Here is a 15,768-nt window from a genome sequence, read left to right on the forward strand (position 1 = left end):
AGCTGCGAGGACGCGAGTCAAAGAGAGGTAGATGTACCCGCCCTTTGTTGAATGCGCCGCTTTCCAGTCAGTGTTCCTCATCGAGTCCGCACGTCTTGCGTTTGCCGCCAAGTAAAGTGAAAGATGTCACTATTGACCGGCGACTCCGTATCGTTGTGTGCAGAGCTTATTTGCTCTGACACAATGCGTGGGTCAGGAGAGTGGAGGGCACCTCAGCCCTGTGTGTCAAGGTTCAGACTTTCTTTCACCACTCCCCCGTTCTTTCTGTGTATATGAGTGCACCTACACTTTCCCCACTACCCTCCTTTATTCACGGCTTTTTCTGTTGTTTACTGCATGACGGCGTCTCTCTTCTGCGTGTGAGGGCAGGGGTTGCACAGCATGTGCTGTGGTTGAACCGGCAGAAAGGGGGCTCTTTTGTTTTCCTCCTCTCTTGTTATTGCTCTCTCTTTCTCGCTCGAGTCGGCGCCATACTTTCTTTTCGGTGAAAGCCGCAGCTCCTGTGCACTCGACACCACAAGCTGTGCATCCTTTTTCTAGGCACTGACGAAGATTTCTCCAATTCGCACGACCACCTACTCTCTCTCTCTGCACTGGACTGTCGGTTGTCTCTCCCCCCTACCCACCCAATCCTATCCGCCCACGTACACAAAGCAAAAGGTCATTTGCTTCAACTCGAGTATCCCACCAAGTCCACCCCCCCTCTCTCCCTCTCCGTGTTGGTGTGTGTATCGCTAGCCGCAATGCTGTACATCCACAACCGCCTTGCAGGCGCCACAGCGATGAGTCGTGAACTCTCTCCTGAGGAAGACACGTCTGGAGCCAAGGTGCTCCTCATCAACATGCGCAGTCATCAGTCTGATCTGCTCGATCAAACGCAGCAGAGCCACGTGGACCATCGTAGATTTTTTCTGGACATTCTCAACCGCAACGGCGACTTGCAGAGACCAGGTGTTCCCAGCTTTGACGTAATGCAGCTGGAGACACTGAAACTCTCCGTGGATCACACACACAAGGACTGGATGGAGTTGGCGCAGCTCATAAAAAAGGAGTACCACAACTACCGCGGATTTGTAGTGGAGAGTGGGTCAGACAGCATGGTATCTACCTCTACAGCGATCAACTTCTTGCTCGAAAACCTCGGCAAGCCAGTGGTCTTCACGGGCTCTCTCATCCCTGGTGATCGCATCTACACCGACATGAAGCGGAACATTATCCTCGCCTTGGCATTTGCCAGCTGTACGCAGCTCTGTGAAGTCTGCATTCTGTTTGATGAGATGCTCTACCGCGCAAATCGTGCCATCAAAACGAGTCGATGCAGCTTGCGCCCCTTCGACTCGCCCCACTTTCCCCCCATCGCATCGATGCACGGCGGCGTCATGACAATTCACAAGGTGCTGCTACGCCCGCGCCCTACAGGTCGACTGCGCATCGAGTCTGAGTTGTCCACAAAGGTGCTCACACTCGTGCTGGGGCCAGGGACGCCGTTCGAATTTTTCCTAGCCGCTATTGAGAATACAAGCGCACCGGCGCTGATCCTTTGCTGCTACGGATGCGGTAATGGTCCGACCCGACAGGACTTTATGAAGCGCCTCCTCGCAAAGGCGAAGGTGCGCGACTTGGTGGTAGTGATTTGCACGCAGAACCGCTATGGGGTGGTGATGCTGTCCGAATACAAAGCGGGGCGTCAGCTCATGGACGCTGGGGCCATCAGTGCCTGTGACATGACCCAGGAGGCGGCTATGGTGAAGCTGAAGTACTTGTTTGGTCTTGGCATGTCCTCGGAGCAGGTGCGTAAGTCCTTTGCTGTAGATATGCGCGGAGAAGTATCCTCACCGTCGGCAAAGCTGTGAAGCGCCTCGCGGGGACGCTAGCGCCGGTTTGGAGCGTAAGACGACGCTGGATTGCGTTTCTCCTCTACCGGCTCATCATCTTCCTCGAAGGAAACCCCTCTGTGCTCGTGCTTGCATGCGTGTTTCCCGCTTTCTGTCGCTGTGGTGGAAAGGGCGGGGGGCGGTGGGGGGGGGGCATCGTTTGGTTTCTCTTACTCCCCCCCTCCTCTCTCATACAGATAAGAGAACAGTCGAGTTACTCCAATCACACGCAGGCATACATGCAGAAGTCTGGAAAGGGTGAGGCGAGCGACCTCAATCATGGAGTGCAAACCCACAGGACGACAGTCGCCTTTTTATTGGCGAGATATTGCTCGGCAGATGCTGTCTGAGTGGATCACTGTAGCTCACCGAAACACCACGTGGGTATTTCATACCATCGCTTCTACATTTCACCGGTTGTGTTCTGCCTCCTCCTCTGGACCAGCTTCCACACAGGACTCCTTGCTTCCTTGAGAGGGAGGGAAAAGCTCTTGTGTTTCTTTGCGAGACCTTTTTTTTTCTGCAGCGTCATATGCTCTTCAGTGCTTCTCTGTTATCTGAATTTCTTTCCTTGGCATCGTCTCTCTCTCGCTTTCTCTGTCTCCCCCGTCTCCCTCTCCCTGTCTGCGTGCACACTAAATATAGTGGAACTCTTGCCGCGGTCGCGGCGGCAAAATTAGCACCGTTGGCGTTGAGGAAGCATCCTGTGTGAAAATACTGTGGGGCATCTCTGCAGCGTGTGGATTGTTCAATTTGCCTTTGTTAATCCGCTTGAGGAAAATTAAAGCGCACTCTCCATCCACAAAATATTGTTCTTCTTCAAACGAGTCTCTCCCAAGACCGTGCGGAGTACAGTTCGGCATTCACGTTTTAGTACCACAAACGCACCGGGACACACCAACTTGCTTTTCCTCTGGTCCTCTTTTTATTTCGCTTACTTCGACTTATTTTGGAGAACAGCCCGAGTGACGCGAAGTATGGGCGGCTCAAGCAGCAGACAAACGCCGTCTGCGGCGGTAACTGCGAACGTTGTCACCTCAGAGGAAATGGTGCCAAGCACGACCGAGTATAATCAGTACATTAGGTTTCGTGACCAGCTTCTGAACTTTGCGCTCGGGGAGAGCGCCTTTGACTACACAGAGCGACTCTTCACCCAGAAACCCGACAGCCCTGAGGTCATGGCACTACTAGCAGAAACGGCCTTTCTGTATGACAAGACGAAGAACAAGGTGTCGCGGGAGCACTGGTGCGATCGTCTGGACCTCCTGCAGCGCGGCGTCGACGTGAGCCGTAAGTGCATCAATGAGAACAAAGAGTACGGCCCGTGCTATCGCACCTACGTTATGTGCGCCACACGCGAGGCAGAGGCCCTCTACTACATGAAGAGCCTCACGGGACTGGGGCTTGTGGAGAACTACCAGGCGATCATGCGGAGGGGTCTCAAGGGGATGGAACTGCTGCCAACGGACGCGGAGATTCCCAACACCCTCGGAGCGCTCTGTGCTCGCTGCTCCTTCCGCTGGTACGATCCGTCACGGGTGTACGCGTGGTACTACGGGCTGCCACCAAACCGCAGACTGCTTGAGCTCAGCGTGAAGTTCCACAAGAAAGCGTGCGAGAACGACCCCGCGAACCTCGAGTACGCCTGCCGTTTGGCGCAGGCCTACTTCCACTTAGGTGATCTGGCGAATGCGCGACGGTGGTACGTGAAGGTGCGCGACGAGATGCCGCCGCAGGAGTTGAAGGATGAAAAGTGGCAGGGCGTCGCTCACACGCAGTTGTCCACCGCATTTGTGAAGCCCAAGTGGAATGTACCCTTTGCGTGAGCTGAGCTGGCGATTATGTGTGTGTGTGTGTGTCTGTGTGTGTATGGAGAAGACCGTTTGCAGTGGAAGAGGGTGGGGCGCAACGATACTGTGGAAGACAGCGCTTCGGGACTCTTTTTTTTTTTCGCGTGCGGCTAATGTGAGCTCCACTTGCCACCTGTCTTCCTGTACGTCACTCCTGTTGAGCAGCTTTCCTACGCTCCCCTCTCACCATTCCTCCTTTCTCTCTGTATCGTACGGCACTCAGTTGACGGTGCCTGTTCATGGTACCCTGCGCGATACTCGTTGGAGCGAGGAAGATCGCTTCCTTGATGTCCTTCCCTTTCCCTTGTTCTAACGTTTTCTGCCGGTTACGCTCTCCCAATCGCAAGCCGGCGTACGGCGGAGGGTAATCGTGTGGTTTCACAGTGTGTTCTTCGCGCCGGCAAGGGGTCACTATTGAGACTCTAGCGTTGCGAGGGAGGGGGGCTGCGTGAAGCGAACAGGCAAAGAGCAACGACGGACGAAGAGAAGAGAGGTTATGCTGGACGCAGCATCCCCATTTCTCGTCGACTTCTCTACTGCACCACCGCTCTACTCCCTCTTTGCCTTCTCTCATGGGCCTCTGTGGAAACGTACGCTTGCCTGTGTGTGCGACTGCAGACGTGATGGAAGTTAGAAAGCCGAGTGGTGGTGGTGAATCTTTGGCGTTGGGGTGCAACGTCTGTGGTGAGTGTGGATGCGTGTCTGTGTACGATTCTCGCACACACGGCGATTTTCATCTCTCTCTCTCTTTCTTCCTACCTCGCCTTTGGCGACGTCATTCTGCTCCTGCCACGCCTCACTCATGCTGTACTCTGTCGAGGCGTGGTGCCCTTCTTTGTTCATCTCCACTGTTGTCCTGCACTCTTGTCTCGCATTTGTCTTTCCTTTCTTCTCGCGTTCGCCCCACTTTGGCTCTCTCCCTTCCTCTCTCGGTCTACTCGCCAGTGTGTAGGCCTATCGGTTTTCAGTCGGCATTGCTCGGCCCGAGCTATTCGCTTCGCCAGGTTTGTTGCTAGCGCTCGAACAGCTTCGCCGCCGTCTCTACTCCTTTTCTTTTCCTCAGCAATATGCTTCGTCGACTTGTACCCTGCGCAGCACGGCTGCACTCGAGGGGCTGTGGTGCCGCTGGTGTCTGTGGCAATGCCCAGTATGCTTCCGCGGCGAACGCATCGGCAGCGATGTCTGTCCGCCCCTCCACAACGCTGTTCGACGGCACTGTTCCCGATATTCCAAATCTGAACTTCCTTTCCACTCCGGACAATCTGCTGAAGACCGTGGATGCTACGGTGGAGGTATGTGACACGTTGCTGAAGGCGATTCCAAAGGCAACGACGCCGCAGGCCAAGCATGACCTGATCGACTCTACCAGCAATGTGCTCTGCCTGCTGCTGGACCCCTGCGAGTTTGTGCGTCAAATTCACCCAGATGAGAACTACAAGCGGGGCGCCTCCCTCGCCTTCCAGAAGGGGTACGAGTACATGTGCGAGGTGAACTCTCGGCGTGACTTGTACGACGTCATTAAGGAACTAGATAGCCCGGAAGGCCGCAAAGGTCTGACGGCGGAGTCCATCAAGAACGTTGTGCAGCTGAGGCGGGACATGGAGAACAACGGCATTCATCTTCCAGACGCGCAACGCGCCAAGGTGACTGAGATGAACATCGAAAAGGAAGAACTGGCGATGCGCTTCTTGACGGAACAGGGCTCCTCAAACCCTTTCAGCTCTCTCCGCTACCTTTTGCAGTGCCGCTACGAGCTGGCCCAACTGCTAGGGTTTGAGAGCTACGCCGAGCAGCAGCTGCGCGGGACGATGCTGGAGAATCAGCAGAACGTGTGGCACTTCTTGTGTAGCATCGCGAGCAAGTACCGTTCGCAGGCGGAGGCGGAGGCAGACATCATTCGTAAACACGTTGGTGAGGTGCGCAATCGTGTCAACATCACCGACGAATTTCGCGCCCGTGTGGCGGCTTCGATACGGCGTGATGCGGAGCCGGAGAATGCGCTGGAGTACTTCTCTGTCGCGAACTGCGTTCGCGGCATTCAATGCCTCTGCTCAGAGGTCTTTGGCGTGAAGCTGGAGGAGGTCCCCTTGAACCCGGACGAGATCATCAACGACAGTGCCAAGAAGTTTCACGTGTACGATGAGCACAAGAAGTTTCTCGGCGTGATTGTGCTGGACATGTACATGAACGAGATGAAGTACTGCCAGGCTGGTCACTTGACGCTGCAACTAGGCTGCGTGCCACACCAAGAGGCCCTCGCCACGGTTGGGCTGCGCTTACCGAAGCGGCAGTACCCGGTAGTTGTCCTGACAGCAAACGTTGGCGCGCTGAAGCCGGTGCAGCGTCGCCCCGATGGCACATACGATGATGAATCTACCTTAATGCAGCCGAATGAGGTGACGACCGTTTTTCATGAGTTCGGCCACGCTATGCACACCATCTTTGGACAGACCCAAGTGCAGAACTTGGCCGGCACCCGCTCGAGCATCGACTATGTCGAGACGTTCTCGCAGCTGTTTGAGCAGTTTCTTTCGTCGCATGAGTTCTTGAAGCTGTGGGCGCACCGCATCAATACTCGTGAGCCGATCTCTTTCGACATTGTGCAGAAGCGCAACAATGCGGCGAACATGTTCAAACACCTGGATATGCTGGACCAGGTGGTACTCTCCGCAGTGGACCAAGCCTTGCACGGACCACAGCCGTTGACGGTGTACTTCCCGCACGGTGACCAGGGTCACGTGGGCAAACGCACGCTGGGGGACCTGGGCGACTACGGCCGCGGTGGTTTCAACATGGCACGCGCACTCATTCAGGTGGCAAAGCCGCTCTCCGTTGCCGAGCCAACCGAAGCCGGTGTCCTGGGTACGCTGTCCTTCGAACACCTTTCTGGATACCCGGCCGGCTACTATGGCTACCTCTACAGCCTGAGCGTGGCGCGCCGAATCTGGACAAAAAAGTTTGAGCGTGACCCGCTCAACCGCGACGCTGGGCGTGAGCTAGTGGAGAAAGTGATGTGCCACGGTGCTGCCTGCGACCCACGAGAGACCATCGAGCAGTATCTCGGCGATATCCTCACAGATATTGACATTTGGGCCTAAGAGAGCGATGAGCATGTGTTCATGTCCGTTGGATGGGTAAGGTGAAGGGATGGGGGAGGGTTCCGAGTCGAGCAACGGAGTTCCTCTGTGTACGTGTGCGTGTTTGCTAGTCATGGTCATTGTTGCTTTTTACGGATAATGCGATACTCTTTTTTTTTCTGCGTCTTCTCGTGGCCCTGCGGTATTCTCCAAGCTCCGCTCCTCACCCTTCTCTACTTCCTTCCGGTCGCACCGCTTTCCAGGCAGGTGGTTATAGCCACTTGGCTACGAGCAAAGTGGTACCTGCGTACTGGGCAGTTCCCCTAGCGAAGTTGGTGAGCAGTACACTCCGTTGTGAACGAGCCAGACACTTCCTCTTTATTCCCCTTATGCCTGTGCACTCGCGTGCGTGCAGAGGCGTAATTCACTCACCGATGATCTTTCGCTCGTTTGTCTTTTCTCGTCTGTGTCTCGCGTGCCCGTCTCACTGGGACGCACACGGGGGTAACCTGCGGCTTCTTTATTACTGGAAGCTGCACCTAACGAAGAACACAGCGAAAGACGCAGTTCTGTACACAACCAACTGTGACCAGGCGAGGAAGGAGAGAAAGAGAGCGAAATCGCTGGACGATCTCTTCCTGCATGCCAACACGCGCACCCACACTTGCGTTGAAGGAGCGAAGAAAGTGATTGGGGTCATCACCAGTAGCCTCTGGCCAATTCTTAATTGCCATCACCACGGGACGAAGCGCGTGAGAGGTAGATGCACGCCGCCGCATCTCAGCTGCCAAACACGACAATGCGCTGCTGTTCTGATGCACTGTGTGCACTGCACTCCATGCAATCACTACGATGGGCACACCAACACAGGTGCACGCTTTCCCCTTCTTTGCTTCACTTCACCCTTCTCCCTCTCACCTGCGCTTTCTTCCTTTTTTATTTCTGTATGTATGTGGCACGACCCACTTGGTTGTCTTTGGCCTTCCGTCTTCGACCCTTTCTCCGCTCACATCGATACACGTTGTGTTGCGGTGAGAGAGTCAACTCTCTTCTTCTTTTCGCTCTTCCGATTCCTATCTTCCTTTCACCCACATACACGTGTCGCTTCCAGACAGTCCGCTGTGCACCACCCTTCAGCGTCTCTCCGCCGCCGCTGGCTGAAGATACTCTCTATCTTTCCAGCCCTAACGCAACTCTCCTTGATTTATTCCCCGCTTGAGCCATGATGCGTGCTTCGTTTGTTTGTAAGGCGGCATCTGCAGTCGCTTGCGGAGCTACGACCGCCACCCCTAGCGATCTCAAGATGACGTCGTTGCACAAGCTTCTCACTGGTGAGGTGCAATTCCGCAACAATGCCCCGCTGAAGGTCTGCAATATTGAGCACAACTTCGGTCCCAACTGGAAGTCAGAGATTGAGGACTACGCGGCGTCCTTGCCGACAGACCAGAAGAACTTTCTGAAGCGCCAGGTCCAGCGCGTCTGGCTGACGCGCTACACATCTCGCGAGCTTGCGGAGTACTGCGGCGAGGGCCCAGAGCACTTGGATGCGGTCGCGCGTGACGCCAACATTGCGCAGGCCAGGGCGTACGCGCAGAAACATGGCGCCGACCAGCTGGAAGCCTATGTGAATGCCGAAGCGAAAAACGCCGGCTGGTCCGATGCTGAGACGAAGAGATTTTTGGATATTGTAAAGGCGGCCCACTAAGCGCGTCGCAGGGAAGCATCTGTCGGGACGCAGATGGGAGGGGCATTATGCTGCACTATCCACTCGCCCCAAAGGGTACCCTGCCCTTCTTTGATTGAGGGTACGTTCGCGTGTGTTATCTGATCTGCACGCGTGTGGCCCTTCTCTGGCTCTTGGTGCTTTGTTTACAAAAAAATCTCCCCTTGTCCGTCTTCCTTTTCGTGCCGAACATCTCGAGTAAAGGTACGTCGCTGCACGAGGCACTCGGATATAAAGATATGGACGCGCACAGCAGGAAGGAGAGGACCCACGCAGGAGTGATTGCGGAGGTGAGCACGTCTCTGTACACAGGCGGGAGAAACTCCACCAATCAAAGCGGTAGGAGCGCCTAGGGACGAAGGGGAGTGCAATCTATGGCAGCCCTTTTCCGTCGGTGTTCGTTTTGTTATTTTAGTGTAGCTTAGCGAAAGGGAAAAAAAACTGTCGCTGGCGCAGCGACACACTTTAATGAGCAAGTTGCAGGGGAGTCTAGCGTGTGCGGATGTCTATGATTGCGTGAGTAAGTGGCGCAGAATACACGTGTAAGCGAGTGGAATGAAGCAAAGCAAGAAACAAGCCCCCGCTACTGCGGTTACGGAAGCGGTGCCACGGGGTACTTGCTAGGGCGTCAGATTGGTTCTGAGTCGGTGTGTGTGTGTGGGTGGGTGGGGGGCAAAATCCTTCTTTGTAGTTGTTTGGTGGTGCCTCTTTGCGTGCGTTTCGTCGTGCACCTTCTCTCTGTATTTCTACGTGCTGATTGCAAGCACTCGTGATGACGCCAGAAGGGCAAAGACAGGCTCTCTTGAAGACGAAGGAAAAATGACACGACATTGCACAGTTCAAAGATTTCCTACGCGGTGGAAAAGTGTGTGGGTCCAGTTAACAAACAAAGGCCATAGCATCTACTGCAACTCGCACGTCTTTTTTGCTGACGATTCGCAGCTTTATGAGAATTTGTAGTGTCGAGGCATAGAGTTATTGGAGCCGTGTCTCACGTCATGTCTCTAAGAGTCGCCTCCTCCTCCCGTTCCGGGGTGTGGCGCCCCCTGCAAACGGCAGGAGGAGGTGGGGGTGGTGAGCACACCTTAAGGGCCATCGTCAAGTGGTGAACTGTCAGCGAGCACTCGCGTCGTCTTCTCAACCCATTCGTCAAGCGTCTTTCGATGGTATTGGACCACTTTTTCTTCTTCGCAGCTGTTTCCTTCGCCCCCACCTGTGTAAGCGAAAGTCTCACTTCGCCTACGAGAACGCATCTTCCACAAATTGATGGAGACGAGGTTGACATACACGGCTGTAGCTAGAGCTTCAGATTGACATGAGAGCGGCTCCCCACTCCGCTGCTCGTTTTCACGTATTCTACTTTTTTCTCGCTTTGCGTTTTGGGGGCGCTTTTTTCTTTCGGACTGAGCGCTGGCAGAGACCAGCCGCCCGTATGGATAAGAGCTCAAGAACCAACTGTCATCGTAAAGTTCTTTAGCCCTCCGTACGCCTGGCCTATACCGACCCCTTGCACAGCTTGCATACAAAAAATGGGTGCTGTCAAGTTTCAGCTCTACAAGACACTCGGTGTCTCCATGAAGAGCACCATCGAGGATGTCACCCGCGCATATCGTCGTCTCGCACTGAAGTATCACCCTGACCGTAACCCGGATGGCGTGGAGGCGTTCAAGGAAATCTCGAACGCATATGCAGTGCTGTCTGACCCAGAGCGACGTGCGATGTACGACTTGACAGGCGTTGTCTCGGATTCCGCAGACGCGTTACAGGGCTTGTCTGATGAGGCGGCTCGTCAGCAGCGCTCCGCAGAGCTAGCGGACCAGGTGCACAACTTCTTTTCCACTTACGCTGGATCTGAGGAGGAGCGGGAAGACGTGATTCTCGGCTACGAAAAATGCAAGGGCGACTTCAACAAGATGGTCCGGCAGTATCTTCTCTTTGACAACGGCATCGAGTCGGAAGTGCAGCGGCTGTATCGCCTTGTGTCGGGTCTGATCAAGAAAGGGAAGCTTTCGTCGACGCCGGCGTGGGAGTCGACGAGTACTCCGAAGAGCCTCCTCAGGCTGGAGAAATCCATGCGGCGTGAGCGCCTGGAGGCGGAGGAGGTGTTGAAGGAGATGGCCGGCGGTGGCTCTGGTGCCTCAGCCGTCGAAGAGGGCGACCTTAGCGCCCTTCAAGTTATGATTCGACAGCGACAGCAGTCTTCGTACGAGTCGATGCTGAGCCACCTTGAGAGCAAGTACACGACAAAGAAGAGCGGTGCACGACAATCGAGCAAGCATGCACGCGAGACGGCACCGACTGCTTCTGCAGACGAACGTGCTGCCAAGAAGCACCGGAAGGCCTCTCACAATCCCTAGGAATCGCGCATGAGCGTAGGAGGCTAGTATTCCAAGCACTGACGTTGGGTTTGTGCGTGGACCTCCTTTTTTCCAGAGCTGTTTTGCTCTGTTAATTCCGAGTGCATTTTAGCTGACGGGATAGGGGAGGTTGTTCACCACATTGGTTGTCACCATCCCTCAACGTTTTTTTTTCGCCTGACGTCGCGATCGACCCATCGCTGATATGTGCTCGAGAGTGACAGGGTCACCAGCGGCACATTCTTGCTTGGCTTGGCGCCTTTCTGCACCATTTGCTTTCCGTTGTCGCCCTCTCCCTCGTGGAGACATAGAGGAAACATAACAGCAACATCAGTGGAGTCACCCCAGCATTGCCGCGGATCTCTGCATAGACAGCGAGGAATCATACCCTGCGCAGAAAATCGCCCAAGAGAGACCACTACGCTAACACCCCCTCCACCCAGCCGGCAACAAACAGGAGAATTTTGTCTACGTTTGCGGTTCAGCCGCAGGGCTGACGGAGAGTCGGGGGAGTGAGAAAAGCCGATCGTCGCTGAGTTACACCCTAGCCCTTCCCCTCCTCCTGTATCCCAGTTTACCTGTGACACAGCCGTGTTGTTCTCCTTGTCCCACGCAGACTATACCCCTTTGCAATGTGCTGTTTTGCCGTCTGTTCATGACTGCATTGCTGTTGTACGCTGAACTTCTTGCGTTCTGTTCCCTTCCTCCTTTTCCCTTTTGTGCTGCTTTCTCGCCTCTCTCGCCGCACGTCTGCACCAGCGCAAGGAGGTTGTCTTCCTGCACACACGCGCGCTCCCTCTACCTAGCGCTATTATTCCCACTCCCTATTTGCTGGTTCTGTGTAGCTTGAAGCTGGGCGGTTGTCATCGGGTCGATTCGGCACTTATCGATCCCATTTGCGGTGCTTTGCTTTGCCCTCTTGCTTTCGTCAGCTCATCACCCATTGCTAGACAAGCCCCCTCCCCTCCTCACCCGGATCCTTCTGATCGTGGACAGCAAGACGTTGATTTGCGCAGCCTGACGGACACAGACGTCGATTTATCTACGTATTCTGCGTGTGTCGGAGTGTGTCTTGCTGATACAGTGAGGGGCTTGTGTTCTGCGAGCACAACGCTCAAGACCCCGAGGCCGCACAGCTCTAATACACGTCTGTTTGTCCTTCGCGCATACAACTTGAAGTGCGACAAAGTACAGAAAAAAGGGGCCAAAAAGGACAGCAGACGAAGCAGCGCCGACGACAACGACACACACCTATCGTTCATGGTCACAGAGAGAGAGAGAGTCATTGGCGGCCACGCTTTCTTTTTTCACTTTCTATACGGGCATCAGTCACTTACTTGGAGAAGACGGAAACCCTATCTCTTGTTGTTGTTTCTACACTGTTCTCGGTCTCTCTTTCTCACAGGGTCTCTACACATATTTCATTCGACTTAGATCTCTTCGTCCCTTTATTTTTCTCTGTTATTTTTGTCTCTCAGACGCAACGGCCCTCGACAAGTGCGAGCCCATCGCACCGTACCTCATTTCTTTGCTTTGCTTCCGCCGCCCCGACCACGGACTTATTATTTCCCCTTTCTCTTCTTCTTTGCTGACTGCTACTTCTTACTGGGCATTGCACACTGGACCTTGAACCCTCATGCAGCCATTTGCAGCTCGCTATTCGCTGCATGTGAACGACGTTTGCGCGTCGAGGCGGCAGTCGTTCGCTGGTCGCATCAGCCACCGTGTCGCCTACCGTCTCTCGTTTGTCGGTACTCCTGTGGAGACGCGCTTTGGCACCGTCACAGGCACCATCATCAACACCCTATGCAGCGTTATTGGCGCTGGCGTGCTGTCGCTGCCGCTGGCGCTCTACTTCTCTTCCATTGTAGTGGGGCTCATGATCCTACTTATGTTCTCAGCCTCCGCGGCATTCAGCGTGTACTGCCTCGTCGTGGGTTGCGATGCTACCGGACGCTACTCCCTACCGGAGGTCATGGCGTTTACCCTCTACCCACCACAGCTGTGGGAGGAATACCTGTGCAGTCGAGGAGCCACCGATCAGTCGTCACGAGAAGAAGATGCACCGCGTCTGGCAAAGCACCAGTGCGACGCGGTATGCGTTTCTTCTGGAGTTTGCAGCAGCAGTAGAAACAAAGAGAGTGGCGTAACGGGCTCACCACACACTGGGGCGACGGCAGGCACAGGTACAAGGCAGAGCAGAGGTCCAGGGGAGAACATGGCGAACAAGGAAGATGAGGGTGACACCTCTCAGTATCGACACCACCCTCGGCGGCAAGACGACCAACCATACTCAGGGACCTCAGATTTGCACGGAAGCACGGATCGTGAGTCCAACACCCCTTTCCCCATCCCACCCATGAGCACCTACGCCGGGCTGCGTGACGCATACGCGCGAGAAGAGTGGCGTCGCCGACATCGCCGCCGCCTCATAACCACACTCATGGAGCTCATGGTGTTTTGCAGCAACTACGGGACCCTAGTGGTTTACTCAAAAGTTATCGCCGATTCGATGCCCCCAGTTGTGTCCTACTTCACGCCCACGGACGGTGTGCTGGTGTCCAAATACTTCTGGCTCATTGCCGGCGGCATCGTCTTTTTCGTGCTGAGCTGCGCACACAACATGGAGGAGCTGAAGTGGTCCTCACTGCTAGGCTTCCTGTCCATCTTCTACATTGTTGTCCTTATTCTCTACCGCTACCACACCCAGCAGCGGTACGACTATCCACACGTCGACCCGCGCAGGTACGGCCAGGTGCGCTGGTTCCACTTCTCATTCAGCGTGCTGCGGACGATCTCGACGTTCGGGATGGCGCTCAGTTACCACTACAACGTGCCTTACCTCTACAAGGAACTGCAGGACCGTCGTCCTAACCGCATAATGCAGTCCCTCTTGGTCGCCTTTCCCATCATTATCGTCTGCTATGCTGTCACGGGCATCTTTGGCTACTTGACCTTCGGCGACCAGGTAGCGGCACCGAAGGTGGGTGGCAACATTGTCTCCAACTATCCAAAGGACGACCTCTTCATGAACATCGGTCGCCTTGGCCTCTTTGCCCATTTTGCATGCGTTTTCCCAGTTCTGTCAATCTGCACGCGTCGAGGATTGCATCGGCTCACCATGATTGCCTTGACGTGGACAGATCAGTCGATCTTGATGAAGGAAGCTGCCAGAGCATCTGGAGCACAGCTGACGGAGGCAGAGCAAGACGCAGGAGGGATCACTGCAAGATTGTCTTCCGCGTCCGCGACGTTGGCCTCCGCGAACGACGACGACAGAGAGGACGACACTCACGTATATGGCCACGCGCCTGGCGAAACTTCCCCGCTGCTGCAGCGTCACGGCACTTCCACGCCCGGCTACGAAGTGTTTGCGAGGAGCTCTCCGCTTCACCTCGCCGCTCTTGAGCAACACAGCAACGCTGAATTAGCGTCCTCTTCAAACACAAACTCAGCTGCAGCTGGTGGGCTGCGGGACCACTTGCGCACAAGCGCCAATAGCGCAGGGCAGCCGCAAGGCACACACCCCACGCCGGAGCTGCCGGGAACCGTCGACGTGGACCGCGACGTCGGATCACCGGATCAGACTACACTGCTCGCCATCGTGGTAGAAGCTGCCTTCCTCGTCTGCACATCGGTACTGATCGCTGCGACAGTGTCGGGCATTGACTTTGTGATTCAACTGATCGGAACACTGTTTAGTGTGTTTAATGTGATGGTTGCTCCTGGGATGGTGGGGTGGTGCGTCTTCTCGCCGCGGAGCCCGTTTGGCTCCGCATCAGCTGCCGCGGCCGCGTACAGAAACAACAGCAGAAGGTTGTCTGACGCTCCCCTAAGTGGCGTATCCTCACGTTTCCGGCTGATTCGACTAAAGCGGTTCATGTGCCTTATGAATGCCGTATGCGGACTGTGCATGACAAGCATCGGCATTGCGATGCTCGTGTACGACACATTCTGAGGAGGACCGATGACGGTGTTGTGCGACTGAGAGCCGCTCCCCGTTGGTCGTTGGAGGAGGTAATGCAGAGCGAAAAGAAGGTCAAGGGTAGACACGCGGGATGGAAAAAAAGGAAACCTACGACCGAGTTACCCGCCCAGTGTGCGAGCTTACGGCTTCCCTTTAGCTGCTGCTCTTTTCACAGCATTGTGGCTCGATGCCCACTGCGCTCTCCTCTTTCTTTCGCTCTCCTCTGTCGCTGTTATCCTCGGCAGGGGTGGTGCGACGCATATTTGCGTGCTGGTGTGTCTGCGCTCTAATGGCACCGCCTACATGTGTGTCTGTCTGGTTCTCTCTCTTTTTGTTGTTGTTGCTGTTGCTTCTCGGGGCTTTTCATGTGCTTGTAAACCCAAAGGCGGGCGATGCGACAAGCGTCGTCCTTCCCCAGGAAAAGGCTTGTAGCCGCTTTGAAGTGAATGCCGCAGAAAACGAAAGGCCAGCCCTTTCTCTGTGAAGCATATGTGAGAGGTAGACGCACCGACTCGTGCGTATGTATCCACTTTGAGCTAGGTGCGTGTGGCTGCGCAATTTGCCGTGGTGTGTTTGTGACTCAAGCGAGGTCATGGGAAGCCCAAACACGACAGAACATGTTTGGTACAAGTCGCGCTGTTGCGCGCGGGAATCCATCGACCCTTGCTTTTTTTCCTCTTTTACTGATTGCAACAGACCGCCCCCTCCTTCTCCCGAACGTGCACACGTTGCGGCTTTGAGAGGGCCTCTGGCAGGTTTTTTTCTGCCTCGGAGTGTGCGCCCTCACGTGCGAGAGAGAGAGAGAGACGGTCTTCACTCTCCATTGATACTTGCGCTCTCTTTCTCACACGCTGGTACGTTCTTGACTGCTTTTCTGATCATTCTCTACTCTTGACGTGTGATCTGTGCGTGCACCGAGG

The 15,768-nt window shown here is 55.1% G+C and overlaps 6 protein-coding genes across 6 annotated transcripts; all 6 read left to right on the forward strand.

Moving 5' to 3' along the window:
• Window positions 1-743: 743 nt before the first annotated feature.
• On the forward strand, window positions 744-1,853 carry LPMP_354540 (asparaginase-like protein; the record flags this gene model as incomplete). The annotated part of the gene is made up of 1 exon (XM_010705084.1): window positions 744-1,853. One exon carries the CDS (start codon window positions 744-746, stop codon window positions 1,851-1,853), a length of 1,110 nt encoding a protein of 369 aa, XP_010703386.1.
• Window positions 1,854-2,851: 998 nt separating this feature from the next.
• On the forward strand, window positions 2,852-3,700 carry LPMP_354550 (hypothetical protein; the record flags this gene model as incomplete). Its single annotated transcript, XM_010705085.1, has 1 exon — window positions 2,852-3,700. The coding sequence occupies one exon, from the start codon at window positions 2,852-2,854 to the stop codon at window positions 3,698-3,700; it is 849 nt and encodes a 282-aa protein (XP_010703387.1).
• Window positions 3,701-4,791: 1,091 nt separating this feature from the next.
• Window positions 4,792-6,822, forward strand: LPMP_354560 (mitochondrial intermediate peptidase, putative; the record flags this gene model as incomplete). The annotated part of the gene is made up of 1 exon (XM_010705086.1): window positions 4,792-6,822. One exon carries the CDS (start codon window positions 4,792-4,794, stop codon window positions 6,820-6,822), a length of 2,031 nt encoding a protein of 676 aa, XP_010703388.1.
• A 1,201-nt stretch (window positions 6,823-8,023) lies between these two features.
• On the forward strand, window positions 8,024-8,506 carry LPMP_354570 (hypothetical protein; the record flags this gene model as incomplete). The annotated part of the gene is made up of 1 exon (XM_010705087.1): window positions 8,024-8,506. The coding sequence occupies one exon, from the start codon at window positions 8,024-8,026 to the stop codon at window positions 8,504-8,506; it is 483 nt and encodes a 160-aa protein (XP_010703389.1).
• Window positions 8,507-10,053: 1,547 nt separating this feature from the next.
• Window positions 10,054-10,881, forward strand: LPMP_354580 (chaperone protein DNAj, putative; the record flags this gene model as incomplete). The annotated part of the gene is made up of 1 exon (XM_010705088.1): window positions 10,054-10,881. One exon carries the CDS (start codon window positions 10,054-10,056, stop codon window positions 10,879-10,881), a length of 828 nt encoding a protein of 275 aa, XP_010703390.1.
• Window positions 10,882-12,517: 1,636 nt separating this feature from the next.
• On the forward strand, window positions 12,518-14,839 carry AAT14 (amino acid transporter, putative; the record flags this gene model as incomplete). Its single annotated transcript, XM_010705089.1, has 1 exon — window positions 12,518-14,839. One exon carries the CDS (start codon window positions 12,518-12,520, stop codon window positions 14,837-14,839), a length of 2,322 nt encoding a protein of 773 aa, XP_010703391.1.
• Between the last annotated feature and the right edge of the window lie 929 nt (window positions 14,840-15,768).

Source organism: Leishmania panamensis, assembly GCF_000755165.1.
Source record: "Leishmania panamensis strain MHOM/PA/94/PSC-1 chromosome 35 sequence".
NCBI lineage: Eukaryota > Euglenozoa > Kinetoplastea > Trypanosomatida > Trypanosomatidae > Leishmania > Leishmania panamensis.